Genomic DNA, 20,244 nt, shown 5'->3' with positions numbered 1-20,244 from the left:
TCTACAGGAAATTAAGAGAATGAAATACCTGAGATAAAAGTTAAGGTCAGTGACCTTTTCTCCTGGCTGCTGAGGGTTTAATAATACTTCAAGTCTGATGCTGAACTATCTCTGAACAGTTGATAAAGAGCATTACAGTAAAAGGACAAACCACAACTTGACTAACACAGAAAACAAATAACTTGCTAATCTGTATACTACTGAATTTATTTTAAATGAAAAAATGGGATGTAAATGTCTTTCAGACTCCACAGTGTTTTGGATATCACTGTTGCAGGCACACTTAGCCCACAACAGTGAAATGGTGGGCTGAGTCACTCCTATAAATGTTATCAGAAAATCTCATTGATTTATCCCACTCAAGTACATACACCAAATCAGTTGTGCTTTTTTTCTCCTTTTTTTCTTTTTTTTTCCTCCTTGGGCTCTTCAAAAGTAAATTAGATTATCTCAGACTAAGTGAATTAAATTCAGAAACATTCCATAAACTGCATACAGTAAGCTGGTACATTTAACTCAGCCCAAGTTGAAAGAACACTTAGCACAGGCCACTTCTAAACTTTGTTCTAGAAATTCAATAATGAGCTGAACTGCACCACTAAATATGCCACATTCACCTATTTTCATTTAAATTTATGGAACTTTGATGGTAGAAGACACAAACCCTTATCTGCTGTAAAAGCAGACTTACTTTATAAGCTTTAATTGAAGCTTCAGCTAAATCTCCCCCAGGCCTTAAAATTAACTATGATTTCCTTTATGCAGATTTACTGGGGGTTTTTTTGTTCAGTTGGAGTTTTTTTTTTTCACTTTTTCTTCCACTTACTGCTTTAACCAAGTTAGCACTTGTCTCTACAGCCACACATTCCATATTTATCTCCTCCATTTTCCCACTTCTCCTAGTCTTTTTCCTTTGTAGCTTTGTTTTACTTTGAGCTTCATTCTGCTGCTGTCACAACAGTAACAATATGCTTCCCTGTACATAGGCAGCTACAACATTCCCTCAGCACAACCACTGCTTAGGATTTCAGGCTGTAACATCCCCCAAATTAGCATCACACAGCATCCCCCTCAGGAGCACCGAGCAGAAATGCTATTTTCTCTCACTGCTTTACTCAAGGAGCCAGGAGAAATGTTAAACAGTTTTCTAACAGTAGTTTTAATTTACAACTAACTAGACTTCTGCCTGAATTTGCCTTGCATTGTTGGAAAATTAGAAAATAAGGAGCAAGCCAAGATGAAACCTGCCTGGTTTCTCCATTATGAAAGAGTTTGGAAAGAAATGCCCTTCAACGGACCTCTGGCTCATACCATCATATATGCATTTTTCCATTATGGGAACACTATTCCTCAGATAACTGAAATTAGAAGTTGATCTCATCTTCAGTGGTATTTGTCCTTGTTCTAGTTGTCCCAGCCTAAATGATGGCACTGGAGCCCTTAGTTAATCATCAAAGATCAGGAGAAAACAGCTTAACACAGTGTCCCATTCTCACTGTTTTTCCATATCAAACTTATCAGATAATTTTAAGAGCTCATAGAAGCATTTATTTTTTCCCTTTTTTTCTCCCCACCCTTGTAGCTGACAGCAGCCATGGATGCATTACAGAACTCAGCATGTCCAAGATGGATGAGATGCTGCCAAGAGGAAAGGAGGAGCTTCCTAAGGTCCTGCTAGTGAAGGCTGCAGTGGCCACAGTGTTACTGTCAAATACTACCAGCCTGGCGTAACATCAGAGAGGTCACCTTCTGAAATTTGCATTTCTAATTCAGCTTTCCTTACTTTTCTGGCCCTAATATTTGTTTCTGACAAAATCAAAACCAACAATAGAAAAGTTAAAGCCTAATTAAATATAGATTTTTTTCCCCTTCTCTTCTTACATATCAGGTGTGTGTGACATCTACATGACATAAAACATACAGCATTGCACTTATACGGATAGCTCCTGAAAGAAATTTCACTGTCAAGGAGATGAGATTTCATTTACCCCAAAAAAACCCTCATAAACAGCCTATAACCCAAGTGTGATCCCACCTATCCAAGAGTCTATAAGAGTCAATAAAAAACTTTTTTAGTATCCTAATACTCTTTGGATCTAGTCTCAGCTTAGACGAAGGCTTAAAAATACAATGGATGCACACAGTCCTACCATAATCAATGCTGCACTGTTGATTTGGTATTATTAACTTCAAGAGCTTTTCTAGACAAGACAATTATTCTACTACTATTAAAGCTATTCTACTACTATTAAACTGGCTTCAACCACAGTATTGTAGTCACAGCTAAAAACAAAACTTTCCAATGACAGTATGGGAAGTATTTTCATGCAACTGTGCCTTTATAATTTTTTTAACATAGCAAGTGGGAAAAATCTCTGTTCTTGTTCCTAATGAATACTTCTGTATACTGAGCTCACACACCACACTATTTATGAAGGAAAAGGGATTATACTGAATTTGACAGTTACAGCACTATAAGCTTTCATCTAGACCAAGCTCACATTAAAAAACCTTTTAAGTGTCACCAAAAAGGCACAAGAAAGCCGTATTTACTATTCTCTCATTAAGTCAGTACCATATCAACTACAAACCTGAAGAACAATAAACATATTTGAAACACAGACTGTTATAACTTGAACTCAGCATTAAAGATATTGAAAGCTGCACCCGTAACCCTCTACACACCTCGTTATCACAGCACAGCTGCAGGGACAAACAACTCACACATAAAAGAGATATTGTTATGAATAAACGTGTCAGATCATTCAATAATTGTTACTCAGATGAAGCAGTAGAGAAGAACCGCGGAAATTCCTTCATAAATTTGCCACCCACGGTTTTCCCTCCTTTGTGAAAGAGCCACCTTTAAAATGCACAGTCTTGGGATGGAAATCCACAGTAGTTTAGTGACTTCAGGGTGTCAATCACATGAAACATGAGGGTTTTTTGCCCAGCCTACTCCAGAATGGGCTCATTGTACAGACAGACATACAGCAGACAGATGGCTGCAGGAGCAAGGCACAAGGGAGCTACAGCTGCTGTGTCTGGGCTCTCATGGTCATGAAGCCAGACATCTCACATGGAGGGCCAGCTGCGGACCCTGTGAGGGCTGATGTTCCAGTACCTCCCTGGCTCATCTCATCCCGGGAACTAGGCTGATAGTGAAGTTTTAAGGGGTGCCTCAAAGTCGAAGCAGTTTCATCTCTTTAGTTCATTACCAATTTCAGCTGAGTCTGAATCAGTGCTGTGATGGTAAATTGTTTATTATTTCTCTACCAAGGCTCATTTTTAGTACCTTCTAAAAGAGCAGGACCACACAAAGAAGGCATATCCACCAATTTCTGTACAGGAGCTCGATACAGACAGGCTCAGATAAAGCAGCCGTCACTAGGGACCAGGAGAGGCTGACGAGGAGGGATAAAGGATGGAGCAGAAAGCCTAACAGGAATCTCCAGGCACCATAGATAAAAACAATTCCCAGGCCACACAACTTAGAGTCCATGGGGAAGGAAAAACAAACACAAGCTAGTTGCAAACCACACACAGCTTCAAAAGTGCCTGCAGTTCTGCTCGATGATCTTTTGATTGCCTTTATCAAGAAATGCTTGTCATTGCTTCACACTGCGTATATATGAAAAATCACATCTACCTTCATCCTAGGTGCTGCCTGCGGGCCAGAAATGCATCTTACACAGCTCCCTCCTCTTCCAGAGTGGCTTCTCACACCCACCTCACACATGCTCCCCAGTACTGTTCGTGTAGTAAATCTAACAGGAGCCAAAGCACAGGCAGAGCTGCATTCTTTAACAAGAACTCCCACACCAGAGGCTTTGTTTCTGAAGCACCAAAGTTTCATCCTACTGAGAACATAACCATATAATTTGAATTCTCAAGATATTCACTATAGCATGGCACAGAAATAAGAAGCACAATGCAATTACAAAATAAAAAACCCCACATATATCATTACTAATTGTGAGTGCATACCTTCCCTGATAGCAGTAAATGGGGTTCCTTCCTCTTCTTGTAATCTAATCACCTTCAATGCCACCAGCTTTCCATTTACCCTGAAAGGGAAACAGGGGAGGGGAAGGAGAAATTTTGAAAAGCCAAAATTATAGAAGAAACAGTATTTCTTATAATAGAACTTATTTCCTATCATGTATTTATTCAATTTCTCCCTGTCAATGCCAGTGATTCATCTACAGCACTGTAAGAAGCACTTCATAGCTTCCATAATGTCAACTTTATATTTTCACACTCAGATGCAATCCAAGAAATGATCTCAGTTTTCTGTGAGTCAGTCTGCTTCCTTTCTACCACAGCTTTGTTACTGAAGCTTTGTTAAGAAGTAACACAATTTAAAGTTTCTGTTATAAAATATCTGTTCATTATTTGATCAAACTGTTCAAAGGAAAAGGCATATGATTTTCATCAATCACTTTACATGCAGTGTATCCAGATTTACACTGATTACCTCTTTCCCACAACATGATACACATTAGTATAACCTTCAAAAAGCTACAAAGTTTGTGTAACGAAATAATTCTTAGGTCATTCTGGTCATTTCCCACTAGGGCAGGATTGTTCATGAGGCATATTCTTGACTACATGGCCCTGGCTACTTTTAGATTATAATAGCTCTCATTTATAAGTTTAAAAATATTTTGTGTTCCCAGAGACAAAAGTTCTTAACAGGTCATTTTTGCATAAAATCTATTTGTCTTGTTTCATTTTTAGCATTCAAACTATCACCACACATTAATTACATTCCAGGCCTTGCAAAAAATCCAGTTGGTTCAGTTAATCCAAATAAAATTTCACAAAAATGGAACAAAGATGGTATCCATTACCCTCTTCAAGAACAAACTCATATCATGAAACTTTAACAAACTCCCCATGTACGACAAGCAGTGGCAAAGATAAACTACCAAAAAGGCATAATACAGTTTTTAAAAATTATTGTTATTATTATCATTAAGATTTATTTCTGTAAAAGCAAAATTCGCCTTTACAGCCACAAAGCTCAAGGACACATTGGAGCCTTTACACTCCTGTAGTCATGGAGGCAATTCTCTCCTGTACTACAAGAGGGATGGCTTTACAACATGTTTTAAATTTTCAAGGCAAGATGATATGAACAACCACCAACTCTGAATTCATCTTCTCCCTCAGGCTTTTAATTTTTGCAGTTATAGGACTTCAGTGACGGATGGCTACTGTCTTGTTTCTTCTGATTATTCCTCTTTCTTAATTACCAAAACTCATTAGCCCTATACAGAACATTACACAATGACTCTGACCAAGTTAAGAAACCCTGGTTATCAAAAGACGGTTTACTCATCACCTTCCAATTAGTCATAATATTCAGGCTGGCACCAGTCCAAGTCTCAGGCCACTAGTCACTGTTGAAAAGAAATTATCAGCTTAACTCTCCTGGATTTCCCTTATAATTGTCTTACATATTTTTTAATTTGGATTCAAACAGGATTTATGGCATCAGAAAAAGATAAGCCTTGCCTCAAGTAACTTCATGTGTCATGCTCAGACAGGAGAATGAACCATGTTAAAAGCAGGACTGATGACAGACATGCAGTTCATAAACATGTGTCATTTTCAATACCTCCATCAATCCACCACCCTACCTATCATATACATATTACTTAGATACCTGAAAAACTTGAATATTTTGCAACAGATGAAATAACTGCAGGAGGAATTTAAGAAAGAAAAGCAAGATCATTTTGCAGATAAAGAACAGGACAGATCCTGTGTTCAGGGAAGGTGATGTAAAATACAATGAAAAAAAACAGGGCAAAAAGGTATTAAGGAAACAGGCATATGAAGAGAAGGACAAAAAAACATACAGCATTGTGTAGCTTATGTTCATTTTAATCTGAAGTTCTACATTCCACTGGTTCATGAAGAGAAATATATAACACAAATAGCAATAGTATGGAACCCATTTCAAAGAATTCACAGTTAAACACAGTAGGTGAGCTGTTCTTTTTAGTTATCATTGCCCCTTTGTCATCGGTATCTGTCATCATCTTGATAGATATCATGGCAACTCTTAGTTCTACCAAAATAATCAAACCAATCACAAGTAGTATTCGTCTGGGATTTCATTCTCCTCTTTAATACAGTTTATCTCCAACATATCAATCTATAATTTCCATAATATAACAGCCTCCTTATTCTCATTTACTACCCAGTCATTAAAATCTTTTTTTTCCATTTAATTTTCTATAAACAGGAGCATATAAAACTGGAGATGTGAGAAATTATGAAGTATCAATTACAGAGATAGGGTGTTTATTCACATCCTTTAATTATCCTCCCACTGATGCAATCTCAGGGTGCAGTTAGATGCTGCTGAAAAGATGAGCTAAGGGCTGCCTCACAGTAGAGGTTTCTCCTGCTTAAACTTTGCCACACACTCCTGACACTGACTTGTATTTGCTGTCATTTCTGCTGGACTTTACAATGAGACTGCTTAGGGAGCTTAAATAGGAGAAGACTGGCTCTTCCAAAAAGTGTTAAATAATACTTTTTAAAAATTATAAAGGCATTAAAAAAAGGAAAAACGCTAACAAATACATAAGAACTGGGTTCACCTTTTGAGAAGCAATGTGTCATGGGATCAAGCCAGCTATGTCATGAAATTGCACCCTGAAACTTGTAATGCCATGTCAAAATAATACGGTAATTTCCTTAGAAACAACACTGAAAAAAGGAAAACTGGGTAAAATTACCTCTGCAATCTATCAATACCTGTCTTTGCAGACTTCAGAAGTGATCAGATAAGGTTAGGCAGAACTCCTTCCAAATATTGCTTCACATTTGTCTTCCATAACTTTCAAAGCATGCTCAGTATTTTCATTATTTCAAAGCCAAGTAGGAAACTGACAAGCAGACTGCCTTTTAGACAGTGAAAAGGCAACGCCACTGACTCTTTTAACATCCAGGATTCATTAAACCACCTCTATTACCCACTGTCCAAAGCAAACAATTTCACACCTTCTCAAAACAGCATACTTCACTGTGTCAAAGATTACACTTATCATCTTATGCCCAGCCTGTCAACTGCCACATTAGCTTCTATTAAGGACAATATTGGCAAAAGAATTCCTATTTTCTAAGCCATCCTCCCTCCTAAGCTAACTTGCTTTCTCTTTCTCATTGAAACACCTTCAGAGAAAGTACAGAAGTCTAAAGCCTCTCTAATTATCACACAAAACTACTTTAGTCTAGGCAAAACACCTGCAGCTGATGGACAGCTTTCCAATTTATGGAAATTCCTCACTTTAACATTATAAATTTTTCTAATAACTTTCTGATTATACATGCAACGTAGGCAATAGAAAAATTAGTCCAAATTGCTTTATGCAGCATAAAGTAAAAGTCTGCATATTATAAAAAAAAACAAATGAGCCAGATATTACAAAAAATGCTAAGATAATGTGTCATTCTGCATTTTCTAAACCAGCAAATATCTGCACTACCAAAATAAATACATTTATTAAAAATGACCATTTATGAGAAAATAGAGAAAATTGGAAATTATTTAATACATCATTAAGAACATATACTGATTAATATAAAGTAACTGATTATTTAATTGGCTTCACTGGGGATAAAGCTGATGATGCCACATAGAGAACAAAAGAGTACAATAACACTATTTTCTCAAGTTCTTCAGATATATTTAGATGACATAAATGTTCTAAATATACACATTTAAAAGAGTCAATTAACATAAAATCTGCCAATTCTGATTTCAATCTGTTTATTTAATACTGAGTTTTACCACTGTCTGGAGTTGAGGTTGAGATCATAATTTGTGCAAGTGCTAAGCTTGGGAACACTTCTGCAAAGAAAAATCAGTAGAAGATATTGGGATGATGCTCTAATTTGTGATACAAATTTCAAGAAACAAATTCTTGTAAAGAAAAATAACTTGCAATTGTTAAATATTCATTTACAGGAAAATCTCAAAGTTTGATGATCAAACCTTGAGAATACCTAATTAGATCTACTCTGTAGTGATACTGATGTCATAAACAGACACCTAAAACTCCAAACAGACCATGGGGACCTAATGAAATCAGGCTCTGCCAGAAATTTCCTTTGAAGAAACCTGACAGAGGCACATTCACTGTAGGTTTAGTCACCTCTGATTATTCTACCAACGAATAACTAATTCCACATTGAGGGAAACACTTCTTTTAATCATTAACATAAAAGACAGTTCAGTGTAAACATGGCTTATAATATATTTTTCTTACTAAAAAGGACTTATATTTCTAGTTTACAAAAGCCACTCCCAGTCCTGCTAAAGCCCAAACATGTAAATTTTCAAGGGACTAACACAGGCCCTGAATTTCTCTTTTTGAATCCCACCATCTTTTAACCTCATCCTAGGCCAAAGTTACCTCATCTTAGTAGAAGCCAGTGGATTAAAGATACTTCATAATGCTGACATTTATTAGGGCTGAAAAAACAGAAGATCGAAGGGTTTCACGTGAGATGAAGGATTTAAATTATTAATTAGTGCTGTCACTGGAACTTAGAAGTCAAGGCAGTCTCGTACAAAGAGTGTGGCAGCCCTCACTTGAACAGAAGCAGGTAAGATAAGAGCTTAGCCCCAGCTCACATCAGTTCAAACTAGCCAGCAGCTCATCCAAGCACAGGGGCTGTACTCGACCTGTGCCTGCTGGAAGGAGGGACCTGGGAAGGGCAGCAGGCACAGCAGTGCTGAGCACATCCTGCTGCACTCCCCTCACATCTCCCACACCCCACTGGGGCTCGCAGAAAGAGATGTGCAAGACAAACAGAGCTATCCCTTATAAACAAGGGCCTCTTACCACTGCGCACAGTGACAGTCACAGGGGATCTGCTGAGAGATGCCACTGATCAGCAAACTGGAAAATGCAATGGTGCACAATGGCAGCTGGCAAATTAATTCAGTATTCTCCCTACCCTTCCAGTCATGCATTCATGGCCAATAAGGCACTGTCCAGTAACTCTGCACATGTACGTACAGTAACTGTATTCTGTCCTAGTTTGTCTACCAAGTTTTCCAGGGCAGTCCTGGGTAAGTAATATAATAGACTTACTTTCTTCAGTTTTATCCCCTGCTATGAGAGGTAATAATACTAAGTCCCCTCCTTAAACTGCATTCAGGTTGAAGCACAGCACATACAGTGTGATGTTATTTTTATATTTTCAACTATGAAGAAAAAATTTCCCAATCTTTATTTTAAATGCTGAAAAATTCACTCAGTAAGTGATCAATACAGTCAATGATTCATCTTGTAGTTAGAATCCTAGTAATTTATTTTAGCACTTATTCTACTTTAATAATTTTTCCACCGTTTGGCATTTTAGTTGAACATCTAGTTGTCATTAGTTTTCTATCTAATTCAACTTTAAGTTCCTATTTTTATTAAAGATTTACAATGCTAGAGATGTCTTTAAAACATTTTGTAATCCCATGTCATAACTTGCCTACAAAAATCAGTTAAGGAAATAAGTTAAAAAAAGAGGGCGGGGGGGAAAAGAAAGCCTAGTTGGTAACCATAAAGTGCCTTTTTGTAACCCATGAATATGTATTCCTTTTCCAGCCATCTGTTATCCTCAGATGAAAAGAGGATTTCATTTGTAGGACACTAATTTCACACAATTTTCAAGAAATAAAGAAAAGGTTAGGAAAGTTTAGGTCATTAAGGCAATAAGAATCAGAGTAATTTTGAAATATCAGTCTAAATAAATTGGCCATAACATGAATAAAAACTTTCCTGTGAACTGGACTGTTGAACATGAAACTTATCAGGTAGCCTGTGAACACAACACCTCACATGGGCATAGAGTAAAGCTTGGGGAATGACTGAAAAATGGCAGCTTGACCATTGCAAGCTTATGGCACTTGCAGCAGATTGAGCATAAAAGATAATCAGAGTCAAAGAGATCTCATGACAAGTAAAAAATTATTTGCAAAAAAAATTGCAACTTCAAAAGCAAAAGTCAGAACAGCAATTAGTCCTGTCAGCCATCCTCAGTGAAGGTTTCAGCATCATAAACATAAGAATCAAAATACACATGCCATCCCTTTTCTTGTGAGCAGCCATCCACAGACATATTTATGAAACATCATGGTCAGCTATATTCATAGCACACACTGCAATACATCATGCCAGTAACAGACAGTGGCAGTGCCCCTGATTATTCAGAGATTCCCTGCTGCCTCCAGAATAACACAGCATGGAAACAAGGCCAGTACAGAGCACGATTACTCTCCACTTTGCAGCATGAACTCCCTATTGACTTTTAAGGTGAATAGTAAAAGGTACTGCCTTTGATGGACATAAATATCAAATGTCTGGGCTCTCTGAAAAAATACATTTCATCTTCGGATACAAGCTGGAGTCACCTTGAAAACAAAAATTCAGATTTTGAACTGAAATGGGAGAGGTGCCTGGATGAAAGGACTGCCCTATATCAGCAGCCTTTGAGCTCTTGTTGACAGCACCAGCTTCTACTGTGCTCTGCTCTGCACTCTGCTGATCTCTCCTACTAATAGTTAAAAAGAATAAGGATCAGCATTCATTAAAACAAGTGTTCTACTAAGGGTAAGTTGAAATTATGTAATTTTATGATAGGGAAAATAGGCAAAAATATCTTGATGTGGCTTTTAACAAATTCTACACATTTTTGCAATACTATGAGCACATGCAATTCAGTAAAGGTGCCCAAAAAGGTAAAGGTACAGTGAAAAATCACATGGACAGTCAAGAGGCAGATCAAGATCACAGTTCAGATACCACTGGCATGCCTCTCAAAACACAGACACATGCTGTGCTAGCAGCAGTCACAGATCACATCTCTTTAACTGAGGCAATCTTTTTTAATTCTTTGCCTTGAAGGGCAACTGAACACAGTGGGAGAGGCTGGAAAGCACGCCAACACAGAAAACTGCCAAAAGCACAGGTTTTTCCCTTAAGTGCAATATGCAGAGCTCCCAGTGGGGGAATGCAAGGCCTCCACACTGCTTTGCAAGGGACTCTGGTTGGCAGCAGCTCCCTTGTGCTGTCACCAGCTTCATCTCCAGACTCTCAACTCACATCAACACTTATGTGCCACAGATCAAGCCAGATCCCACTGCTGTATGTTCAGGTAAATTTATAAACAAGCTCAAGAGGCAGCAGGAAGACACACATGTCAATACACAGACAGGCAGCACTTCCTCAGCTCAACCATACAGTGAAATGATACAGGAATTCAAAGGCCACCCAGTGCTTTGCACCTACTGTATGGCGAACATCCAAGGTGTTAATCAAATACAGAGTCAATGGAACTTGCATCATTTTTTACAGTGTTATCAGTAAATTACTCTGCCCACTTCTCCAAAATTTTACAATAAAATAAATCCCCTCAAAGTCACCTGAATTTCATGCAGTAAGTAGCCTCTTGTGGTTTTATACAACTAAGTAAAATATGAGAACCTAGCCTGAATGGAAGCAGAAAATGAACATGCCAAGATGAGTTTCATTACACACGTCTGATGTGCAACACATGAAATCAAATAGATTTACCTATTGATGCAACTGTCAGCCAGAAAAAAATGACTGCTTGGCTGTTTCTCCTATAAACAAAAAGCCCAGCCTAAGAGAATACTGCTTCACTTCCCTCAATAACACAGTCCTCTTCACTCTGCTGCTTCTTCACCCCAGGGATTCATTTTTATCTGACTACAGAAAGAGAAATCCATCATCCAGTAAAAGGAATTAGCCCATTTCATTTCACTTTCCTGGAATACAACCACAGATGCTCAAAAAGATAGAAAAGCAATGGGTTTTATAGGAAGACAAGGGCTTGGTACCATTTATCCTGCTCCAAGATGCAAAAAGCCAGGGTTGTTCTGAAAGCAAGTTACTGTACATATTACTTTAAATCTTAGGAAAGGAAAGGCTGATTTTGTGTCTGTTCAGGCAGGTATACATCTTTTAGACTCTCTGAATAGCATGCTAAGATTAGGAATGTTTTATTCCATCATTATGATCAGCAGGGGAAATCATTTTAAAAGCTGAAATGTATCTCAGGAAACGCATAAAAAACCCCAAACTCAACCACTTGCCACATGCAGCTGGTGACAAACACTGAGCAAAATAATTCTGAGTATAAAGCATCATTTAAAATAGCTCAGTACAATCTTAAATGTTCCAACTTTAACTACTGTTAAAGAAATATCTCAGAAACATTTTGGCAAAACAAAGAAACCAAGCACTAAAGTTGGTTGTCAGGGATTCTCAAACATTTTGAGCAAAATCCACTTGTTGATTGTTACCAGCTCCAGCTTTTCCATCATGTGTGTGCATTTTGCATTGTGTCATGAGAACTTAATCATTCAGCAGTCAAACTGGGCACATACCAAAATAAACAGACCTCTTTGGCTCATTTGTATTCCCACTGAGTCTGTAGGCAGAGGAACAGTGATACATACCACAGTCTCACCCTACATACCCAAATCAAAGCCTAGGGAAAAAAAAATCTCTATCCATTCCTGTATCATTTTAAAATAAATCTATAAACAATCAGAGTAAAGCTGCTTGAAAAGCAGCAGCCAGGTCCAGGTCTCAGCCATGTAACCATGGAATTGTTCAGGCTGGAAAAGACCTCTGAGTCCAACCATTAACCCAGCACTGCCAAGCCCACCACTAAAATATGTCCCTCAGTGCCACATCTTTGAAACACCACAGGGATGGGCCAGAGCCAATGCATTCATTCACACCTGCTCACCCACATCCCCCAAGAGTCCATCACAGCAGTGATGCTCTTCCTTCTGTGGGGACACCACATGGGTCAGAGATTCCTCACCTTCTCAGGGGACAGAGAGGTAACAGGGCTACATTATCTCAACAAACAAGTCCTTTTGAAATAGCAGATAACACCTGTAGTGTTTCCCAAGTTCTTAAAGTACAACCTCTTCCTGCCATGAAGTAATTCGACTGTCTCTATAGTTCAAGAAACAGAAGCCTGGACTGGAGGTGTCAAATCTCAGTTGTGCTGGATAATATGGAAATTATTCAACTCTCAGCAGGGAAAAAAAATGTCCAATTCAAACAGGTGACAGAATACTACTATAACAGTAGAAATACTGTCTGCATATGAATTCTCATTCACACTCTGGTTGCACATACTTTTTGTCAGAGCACATTTTAAAGACCTTGCAGAAGATGTTTCAAGGCAACAGGACAAAGTCATACAAAATTGTTATAACTCTAACTACTTATTCAGAACAAGCTGTTTGTAATAGAGAATGCAGTGTGCCCAGTAATTCCAATTTATTATTCAAGTACTATTAAAATCATTGAAGTATATCTTTCAGATTTGCAGGCAACTCTACTAAAATGAGTATTTCTAACCAATCTACATTTCATAACATGTTCACTATTAATGCAATAGCTTCAGGGAAGGGTTTTGCTTTGTTTTTAAATTTCAGTCTGTTCCATTGACTGATGGGACATCCAGTGGCTCTGTTGCCTTAGTTCAGTCTTACTAAAAGCTGAGACATATGGACTGACTGTCATCAGATACTCACTGTGATTTTACTCAAGGATTTTAGTAATTAGGCACAAGCTGAAATCTACACTGTTTTCTCATATTACATAGACCCCAATAAAAAGCTTACACATGTATAATGTCTGGAACTTATGGTAATGCATAACTGAGCCATTAGCAAGACAAAGTAATAGCCTTTCCTTGAAGAAAGCTGCCAGTGAAAGACAATATCTGCAGTGGCATGGCACAAGTGTGAATATTTCTTCTACATTTAGAACATGTTTTTATTCCTATCAGCTGTTATTATGCTTGTCAATACCTAAGCAAGCTATTGAAAGATGAGGGAACCCTCATTTTAATTGATTACAAATATTCAGTGAAAAAAGATCATTTTTCAATACCTAACCAAGTTAATGAACCTGGAAAATGTTCAGACATATTTTCTTTTTTTACATAGTTATTCTGTCCCATGACCATCATGGTATTCTCTGCTGGAATGGCAGTGTTGTCTCATGTATTATTGACTAACCAAAGTTTTTAAATAAAGATATCACATGTACCAAATCCTTCTTTTACAACTTTTTTGTTATTATCAGAAATTTGATTATGAAAACTTCATTAAACATGTCAAATGGCACAAGGCACGCTGCTTCACAATGGATAGCTCTGAATGGAAGCACTGGCTGAAGAAGTATATTTGAAGTGTGCTTACTGAGTTATTTTATGCAATATAAAAGCCCTTAGGGCATTTGGGGATAAAAAAGCTACAACAAATAACATTAAAGTGGCTGAAAAAATATGTGACATGTATAAAGTAGATTTTGAGGTAGTTGCAACAATTGTAAATAAACCATTGTAAACAAACTAAACCTAGAGTAGTCCAAAATTCCATTCATTCCCTTCATGCTGTTTTATTAGTTTTTTAATAATTATAAACAAAAATGAACAACTTATCACATATTCAGGATTGTTCTCAGACCATCATAAAACTCTACCTGACAGCACATTTTGCTTTTACCCCTAGGAATGAATTTGGTATGGACACCAAAGAAGTAGCACAACATTGAAGTGCAAACCAAACATTAGATTTACAAGAACCTCATCTTTTTCTGGTGTATGCAATGTGCTACCTGTGCACTATGGTCTCAGCCCCTTCCACTGGAGCACATGGCAGTCAGCAGCACTTGGATTCACAGAGATCTATGTACATGTTCAGCAACATCACTTGATACTTTCTGCTTATCTTTATTTACTCACAAAATTAAAAGAAAAGAAAACACCACTTACTTGCTTTTTCCTTTGTATACTGTGGCATAGGACCCTTCCCCTAGTTTTTCCAGTTTTTCATATGAGTCTGCTTTTCCAAACTTAGGGCTTGTAGGCTAAACAAAACAAAAAAAGATGATCTTTCAGCATTGCACCCATAACATTAACTGCTTTGACTCAACCTTTAGAGACCAAATATCATTATCAAGGCTCAAAGACATGCTGGTTTGCAGTAACTAACAAAAAATAATTAATAAGGAAAAAATCATTATTATTTGTTCAACAACCCAGATGGTAGTTGCAAATATCAACCAGGCAGTTACATCACTGGATCTATCAAAAAGATTTTATTCTAAATCAAAGAGATGGCTCTGTTTTATTTTTCACACATATCATTTCATAGAGGAAAATAGACCATTAATAACTGAAGCATCTTGTCTATGTTTAGAGATCTAAACAGCACCCTTAATCTGCCCTACAAAACCAGATTAGTAAAGCTGTTTAATAATTTTTTTCTTTCGTACTTTTTTAGACTAAAGCCCATCCAAAAACATTGCTCTAAGTAGTCAGTGTCCCATTAAATCACTCATTATTCAGAGTGGTCAAAATGCTACAGGAAAGCATCTTTAATGACATCATCTTCTGAATTATGGTTAGAGTCTTCAGATATGGATATAAACATATCACAGTTTAATGTACACTTTATACAGTTGATAAAAGTCCTGTATCCTTAATATTTGCAGCCTAAGTGAGGAGTCTAAAACTGAGCCAAGTTAAGGAATGATCCTTGCTCAAAGGGCCAGACAGCTCAGCTGGCCTTTGTGACAGACTGATACTTGCCCCCTCTTTGCACAGTCCTAACAGAGAACAAATGAATTCTGCAAAAAGAAATTCACCTGACATTAAAACTTTCCATTCTGAAATTCTGAGAAAATGTTTGACTGTTTTGAAGTGCATTCAGTTTTCCCACATTTCCCCACTTTCCAGTTCTCTGGAGGGAAACAGAATTTTATTTTTTCTCCAAGACCTGATGGACACTGCTAAAAACTGACTTGCAGCTGCCCTTAGCACACCTACATATGTTTTAGTCTGCAGTGCTCAGATATTCTTCCTGTCCTAAACCAACCAAAAGATCATAGAGAAAGTTGGGAGAGTCAGCACTATACTCAAAGCACACAGAGTGGCTGATTTGATAATACTCTTGCTAAATGCTACAGAGGAAAGCAGACAAACAAACCCAGCATGGCTGAGGTTGAATTCAGCTGGGATGAGCCACGTGCAGCTGTACACATGGTACCCTATGTCTGATTTACAAAAAGTATCCATGTATCTGTCTTTTGAAAGGAAACAAACATTACAGTACAGGGCACATCTGTGTGTAAATTCTTGCTAAGCCATGGTTGAAAGTTTTAAATCAACTTAATGACCTTAAAAATTGCTTTATTTAAACAGGCAGAGGCATCCCAGGTAAGCTGACATGGTGCCTCATAATTGGCCACTACACTCTATCAACCATTAGCCAGAAAATGCAAACATTCTCTTTATTCAACTATTCTTCACTTGTCCTATGCAAAAAATTCCGGCACTTTGACAAATACACACCTTTTTTGATATCAATATTCCAGCTTCCTATTCAATGGCATAAGGGCATACATATACATGTTTGCAAAATTGAACCCTTTCACCTCTCTCCAATACAAAGAACAACCCATTATTATTTTGCTATCCAATTCCTAAGTATTAATAGATTTACACAAATTTGTCATAAGGAAACACTCAGATCTTTTTTCTGCTACATTATTTTGAACCCTTCATTATAGATAAGGCAGTAATAGTCTCGGTTTCCAATCTGTGCTTAAAAAGGCATTCTGCCTGGTTATAAAAAAATTAGGATTTTTTAAATCACAGTTTTATTACAGATGTCACTAATAGAGGTGACTAAAATATTTATTCAAGTAGACTTCCTATTTAGCTATCCAATTATGGACTAATGCAACATTAAAAAACTTCAGAAAAGAAGTGGTTAGATGTTTAAATGTCTTGCATATAATGAAGAGGGAGTGCAAAGTATTTCCCAGATTGCAGGCTGCAATGAACACACAGTGAGTAGCTTTGTTTGGAGTGGAAATGCTGCCCTAGTTAACAGTGAATAGTTCACTGTTGGCTTCCTCATAACGAGACAGAGAGAGGACAGGGTGCATACATGTGTTTCACATCCATTCTTATTTTCACACTGAGATTTGCTTTTATTCCCTACCTCTGGAAACCATAATCTAAAGGTCACAACAACTTGTAAAGCCCTAAGATCTTGATAGGAAACAGGATGTCTTTAATCCATTACCACACAGTAAATCATCAACAATAATTATTCCTACAACCTCAAGCTCGTTTCTCCATAGTCCAGCTGCCAGAAGCACAGACTAGAAGTCATAACTTTTGACTCATTCTCCTCCTGGAAGTGCTGCATCCTCACCAAGAACAGGCAAACCCAAAAGCTGGTGTTGCCAACCCCTGGCTGACACCTTCCCTGCCCAGCCTACAGCAGCTCTGCTCCCATGGCACCATCACACTGGATTGCCCAGTTCTCCACTGTGAGAGCTCCCTTTGTGAAAATGGACATTATTTTTCCTTGCATTTGTAATCTTTAAAGGCTTACAATTTTTAAAGGCATGTGGTGGAGAAAAGCACTTCATAAAATTTTATTTTTAAAAAAATATTGTTTATATTATTAGATATATTATTTTGCCTCAGAATTTATTCAATTTGTGAGATACTTCTTAATGAAATGTCAAAACACTCATCCATATTGCAATTATTTTAGATAATGAAGGGACAGCTTTACCATTTCCCCAAAACTTTCTCCATTTTTAAAAAATGAAATCTCATACACTAATTCAAACTTTTCATTACAAATTGCCTATGAAATTAAGAAGTTCCAACACTACTTATATTTCCTTTTACTTCTGGATTATAAAGGAGCTGAAGACAGAAATAATGCAAAAATGCATAACTTTTCAAAACCTAAGTTTTAAGCTTAAATGAACCTAAATGAAGGAATCTGAATAATTTGAAATTCCACATGACTGCTGAAAACTATAACCATTTCACCCTAGTTTCCTTTATTATTACAGTCCCTCATACATATGGGTATTTTTTCAGCTACATAGATATGGATTTCATTATTCAGATATCCTTTACAACCATTTCTGTTTAAAATTACTATTTGTTACAGCAAGGTTGGTGGCTTTTTCATTAAATGTTAACATTAAAATCAAATCTAGAAAATCCACTTTTAAGTACAATTTCTTCTTCTAAAGTATTTTATTCCTTTGGATAAAATACATGGGAATGTATATACACAGAGATTTGTGTTTGTTCAATCACAGGAGTCCCTTAGTCTGCCTGGGATGTGGTTGACTGAAATACACATAGTGAGTGAGACATATCCAGAGCACATCAGATGTGCTAGCATCAGCCACTGACAGACATCACAAGCAGCAGACTCACAAGAAATTCCCTGTATTTTACATAACATTTTACAATCCCCCATTTTGACCTAGACAATATTTCTCAATGGAAAAGAGTACTGGTTACAGCTGAACACATGTATTTTGGTAAGTTTTTTCAAAGCTTCTCTTTGAGGATGTAACCTTACAATATTTCTATGGCTATTATTTTTCCATTCCTCCTGCTCCTTCTTACTGCTTTTTAACCCTCTAAAACACCATCAGAGAATCACAGAATTATTTAGCTTTGAAAAAATTTTAAAAAACACCAAGTCCAACTCTAATCCAAACACTGCCAAGCCCACCCCATATGTCCTCAAGCTCCACATCTATACACATCTTTTAAATATCTCCAGGGATTGTGACTCAGTCACTTCCCTGAGAAGCCTTTTCCAGTGCTTGGCAACCCTTCTATGTACTAAACGTCATTGGGACTACTTAGGCTTGTTGCTCCATGTTAGAGCTCCTCATTTGCTACCAAAAAATCCCCCCAACTTACAAAGCTGAGAAAAAAACCCCAACACCTAGATGCATATGTGACCAGGTCTGAACTACCTAAAAGCAAAAAGTTAAATAGGCAGTAAACAACCAGGCAACAAGAAATTGATACAACTGGAAAACTCACTGCAAAGTGAACTTGCATGCTCTGGAGAAATCTTTCAAAGAACTCAAATGGGAAAGCTAAATTAATTACTGAGACAAAAGACAGTAAAGATCCTCATGCCTCTGAAGAACAGTCCCAAGTCACTGTGAAAGTCAGCACAGGTTGTGGTAGATCATGTTATCCCCAAGAGGACATGGGCAACTGGAGCACAGAGCAATGCAGATCTTGCCCCTCAGGAAACTCACTGGGAATTTTGTTTGCCTTCACGTTCCACTTTCCTTGAAAATAGTTTTCACTAGGCAGCTTTCTTATTATAAGCCCACATTTTTCCCAGTGCTAGATCAGTCTAAGAGCACCACTGAGCACAGAAGTGAGCATTTTTAGCAGCATGGCTTGCAGTAACCAAGATTAGATATTTTTTCCCCTCTGCTTAAGGAAATACAGATCATAGTAACAAAGATAGAGAGAGTATGCCAAAATGTTGAGTACAGAAATAGAAGAAGCTAGTAGTTCAAACTGATGTGAGAGTATTAAAAATAACAAAGGAAAAAAGAAATGAGAAGAAACTGTGTTTTCTGACCACATAGTTTCAAATGGCTGTTTCATTGATACAGCCTGTAGGAGAGATAATAGGTTTAAAACAAGGTCTTGCAGTGTGAATCCCTGCACTACATTGCCACGTGAATACTTTCTCAGAATTTTTCAAAATCTATGTAATAAAGAAGGCTTTAATGGAAAATTACACTGAAAATCACCTGACTATTCCTATAGAAGCTGTGTGGGTTATGTTCTCATGCATTTTTCATAACTGCAGAACAGCTTGTGAATGTCACACTTAACTGCCACACTCCTGAGTCTAAGTTTTAAATAGATCCTTTTCTCCTTTTTTTTTTAACTGGGGGATATTAAACTTCAATATAAAACTACCACCAAGAGAAAAATATTTTCACAGTACCTCTGTAAACTAAAGAAAAATCAAAAGTGAATATATGCTTTGTTATACACCTGAAAAGAAATAAATTGATTGCTAGAAAAACTTGAAAGAAAAATATAGGCCAGGAAGCTCAACTGAGATTAAATCACAAGAATGACAGATGATTACTTTTTAAGCATCTCTTTGTCATGAGAGTAAACCTTCTTTCACAAAACCAGATGCAGTTTCCACACGAATTGCAGGTTGTATCCTACCTATAATAATAGGCCAATTTGACCATATCTTGAAAGTGGGACTGTTTTCTAGGGCAATGTTCAAAGGATACAAAGATGTTCAAGCATTCAAACCAAGCCTCAGCCTCAGTTCTCCCACTC

General features: G+C 37.3%; 1 protein-coding gene across 6 annotated transcripts in view; it reads right to left on the bottom strand.

Annotated features, from left to right (window-relative positions):
* Nucleotides 1-20,244, bottom strand: part of CDK14 (cyclin dependent kinase 14) — a 326,690-nt gene that overhangs the window by 218,632 nt on the left and 87,814 nt on the right. For all 6 annotated transcript variants that reach the window (XM_059469292.1, XM_059469252.1, XM_059469276.1 and 3 more), the window contains 2 exons: nt 14,848-14,942; nt 3,988-4,067 (listed from right to left, as the gene is read on the bottom strand). In XM_059469292.1, the coding sequence (XP_059325275.1) occupies nt 3,988-4,067; nt 14,848-14,942 (175 nt within the window). The remainder of the gene's footprint in view (nt 1-3,987; nt 4,068-14,847; nt 14,943-20,244) is intronic.

The sequence above is a fragment of the Ammospiza nelsoni genome, chromosome 1 (genome assembly GCF_027579445.1).
Source record: "Ammospiza nelsoni isolate bAmmNel1 chromosome 1, bAmmNel1.pri, whole genome shotgun sequence".
In the NCBI taxonomy this organism is placed as follows: Eukaryota; Metazoa; Chordata; class Aves; order Passeriformes; family Passerellidae; genus Ammospiza; species Ammospiza nelsoni.
The sequence above is the reverse complement of the archived record's forward strand: the minus strand, read 5'-3'. Positions and strand labels throughout refer to the sequence as shown.